Below are 2,983 nucleotides of genomic sequence, written 5' to 3' on the forward strand. Positions count from 1 at the left end.
TTGCTTCATTCCCTCTTTTTATTTGCTCAATGGCGGAACCAATGGGCATAAAGGCTTTTGCTTGTTTGCTGCAGCTTTTGTGTGAAGCAGCTCGCATGATGCTCTGGCACATTTTATGTTGCACAAATTTGGCAGGATGTATAAAAATGGTGCTGGTGACTGTTGAAATATTTTGCTTTCATCATTTTCGCAGGTGTAGGCGCAGCTTCACCTGACGTGGCGTCGAACTACAAGGAGCCAGCCAGAGGCCTCTGCGGGGATAGACAACGACCTTCTGTGCAATGAGTACTTGGCACACGGCACAGGTCAAGTTAAGCAGCCTCACCTCGTCTGGATCAACTTGTGATTCACTACCTGGCGATTGTGATGAATGTGAACAAGATATTATTTCTCAGTGTTAACATAGTAAATACCACCAATAATTAATTTGCCACAATCTCTCAATGTTGTCTTCGCAATTATTGGTAGGGAATTCCACCTTGCTCAAGACTGTTTTACGAGCAAATTCTCACGTGCCTATATGCCGGTGCCAATTATTCCCTGGATCTGTAAAACGACAATAACTGTAGTTAGTTGCGTCAATGTAATGTCAAGTACAGTTGTCTAATCTATTGGGTAGCAGAGGAGGTTCTCGTGCACTCCATCTGTTGGAACTGGTAAGAACTAATAGAGCGCGTCCAAGTGCCTCTTTGGTGTGGGCCACTCGCTTCTGTGTTGTGCTGCTTACACATCTTGAGGCTCTGATATTAAAAGATGGCATTTAAGCACAGTGCCTGTATTTTGGGTTTACGCGCTGTGCAAAGCGAACCAAGCTGCCACAAATTCTGCACCACAGTGTTCCACAATAATGCCCTGACGAATCGACTTGAGCCGATGGTTGGCTTTTTAATGACCAGTAGTAAATATCATGCAGTTAGTCTAAGGTAAGAATGCAAAGACGCACGGAAGCAATTACTTACTACATTGAAATGTTTAGGCATAACAGGTTTGCTTTTACATCAGCAACAATTTTTTGCACTTAAAAGCAAACGTGTTTTTAAGTAATGGCAGAAATTCTCATTAGAATGGGAGCAATTAATGACACAGACTCGCTTTAGAAAACCCAATTTTTATCATATAGTTACGATTTTTAGATTGTCTGCAAATTAAAAGCACCTCCTAGGAGAAGTTTAGAGTACTTTTACCTATAAATTGTTGAGGGTAGATATTTAAATGCGTATATTTGGACATGAACACAAAACCATCAAGATAGCTTCTATTTCACTCAAAAAAGCAGTACAATTTGCCCTTACCTAAATTTTATATGATGTTTTTTTTTGCATGCTGACAGCGCATAAAAAAGAGTGACTAAAATTAGCAGACGTATTCCAGGATATTTTAAATGCGCGGTATTTGGGATAGTATATGTAGGTCAAGGCAAAATATCAAAACAAACTGATTAAGCATCACTGAATTAATATTTGCAGTTGGCTGTTTCTATATTTTTACCACGAATTATTTGCTTTATAGCACGCTGAATAACAGTGTTATACGTTTGATGGGGCGAAGTCCAAATTGTCAGGGTTGTTCTCTGTTAATTGATAACTTCATTATGTATAAGGCAAAATCGGATACTAAAAAATTAGGATAAAATGTTTTTAAAGGTTCTCTATATATGTGTGAACTTGCTTGTTGTTAAACAAACGCTAGTTGGAAGCCTTTATTAAATGTCAGCATAAATTCTTTCGTAGCTAAGAGAAATAAGGATCTGTAGATGTCTCCAAACGTTTCTGTATTATTCAGGTGACAATGCTTGCAGCATACATTTCTTAAGGCACAGAGTTGCTGCAAACTACACTTACACAACGCCATGTTTTTTTGCGACTGTGCAAATGGATTGGCCTAGGTTCTATCGAGGTTTTTAAACAGGGTACTAAGGAATTGAACATCAGAATTTCTTACATTCTACTACACTGCTAAATAAAATGCCACTAGAATAGCTGCCCGAATAACATGGTGGGAAGCTCACATGGACATTGGATCCTGTGCCACTAATAAGTCACCTTTTACACCAATTCGTTTTATATCTCTTTCGTTAAGCAGTTATCTAGTCGTTTAAAAGGACGCCAATTTATGCGCTCAAATACACTCCACACCTACAACTGCGTGTGCAACCACTTTTGCATCTGGCACCATCCTTGTTCAAGGACGACTCCGATTATTGACAGACTAGTTAATCATTTGAGTCGTTTATCAATGAAGCAATAAGTCAACTACGCGTCCAAATCACGCTTTGAAGAATGTTGGAATCGCTCCTGAGTTGCTCGCAAAAAAAAAAAATTTCGCCACTCCAATTTTAACTCCACAGACAACTCTTCCCAATTCTTCATTACTCTTTTTGTCTACTATCACTACTGCATTCGACAATCCCATTGTCCAGCCCTTGGCTCTTTCAAACTTACTTAATACATGTAAATCTTGAGGTCTGTTTCCCTCTGGATGCCTTCACACATGGAAGTCGACATCTTCTTGTCTTACCTCCCCTATCTCCACAACCGCTATAGCTGTCATCGGGGAAATCACAACTGGTGTTGACTCACAGATCCTATTCCTTCTTCAGGCATTCCACCTCTACGCTAGCCCTCAATCACCTATCTGCCTTTTATCAATAAAGCAAAAGTCTACTGCACGTCCAAATCCCGCTCCGAAGAAAGCCTGAATCGCTCCTGAGTTGCTCGTAATATGTACAAAATGCTTCACTCCAATTTTAACTCCACCTACAACTCTACCCAATTCTATATTTCCTCTTTTTGTTTGCTATCAATACTGCATCTAATAATATCATTATTTAGCTCTGGCTTTTTCACACTCACTCAGTACATGTACAGCTTGAGGTCCGTTTCCCTCTGGATGCCTTTACACATGAAAGTCGACATCTTCTCGTCTTACCAAAGCCATCTGGATAATTGCTTTCGCTGTCATCGACGAAATCACAACTGGCAAA

The 2,983-nt window shown here is 39.8% G+C and overlaps 1 protein-coding gene across 1 annotated transcript in view; it reads left to right on the forward strand. All coding sequences in view use genetic code 11, as the record gives it.

The window, feature by feature from the left end:
- The window catches only part of EGR_10901 (hypothetical protein), a gene marked incomplete at both ends in the record, with an annotated part of 11,083 nt that overhangs the window by 6,390 nt on the left and 1,710 nt on the right, over positions 1 to 2,983 (forward strand). Inside the window, 2 exons of the mRNA XM_024500150.1 lie at positions 977 to 1,040; positions 2,242 to 2,450. Coding sequence (XP_024345437.1) covers positions 977 to 1,040; positions 2,242 to 2,450 — 273 coding nt within the window. The remainder of the gene's footprint in view (positions 1 to 976; positions 1,041 to 2,241; positions 2,451 to 2,983) is intronic.

The sequence above is a fragment of the Echinococcus granulosus genome (genome assembly GCF_000524195.1).
Source record: "Echinococcus granulosus chromosome Unknown EG_S00297, whole genome shotgun sequence".
Taxonomy (NCBI): domain Eukaryota; kingdom Metazoa; phylum Platyhelminthes; class Cestoda; order Cyclophyllidea; family Taeniidae; genus Echinococcus; species Echinococcus granulosus.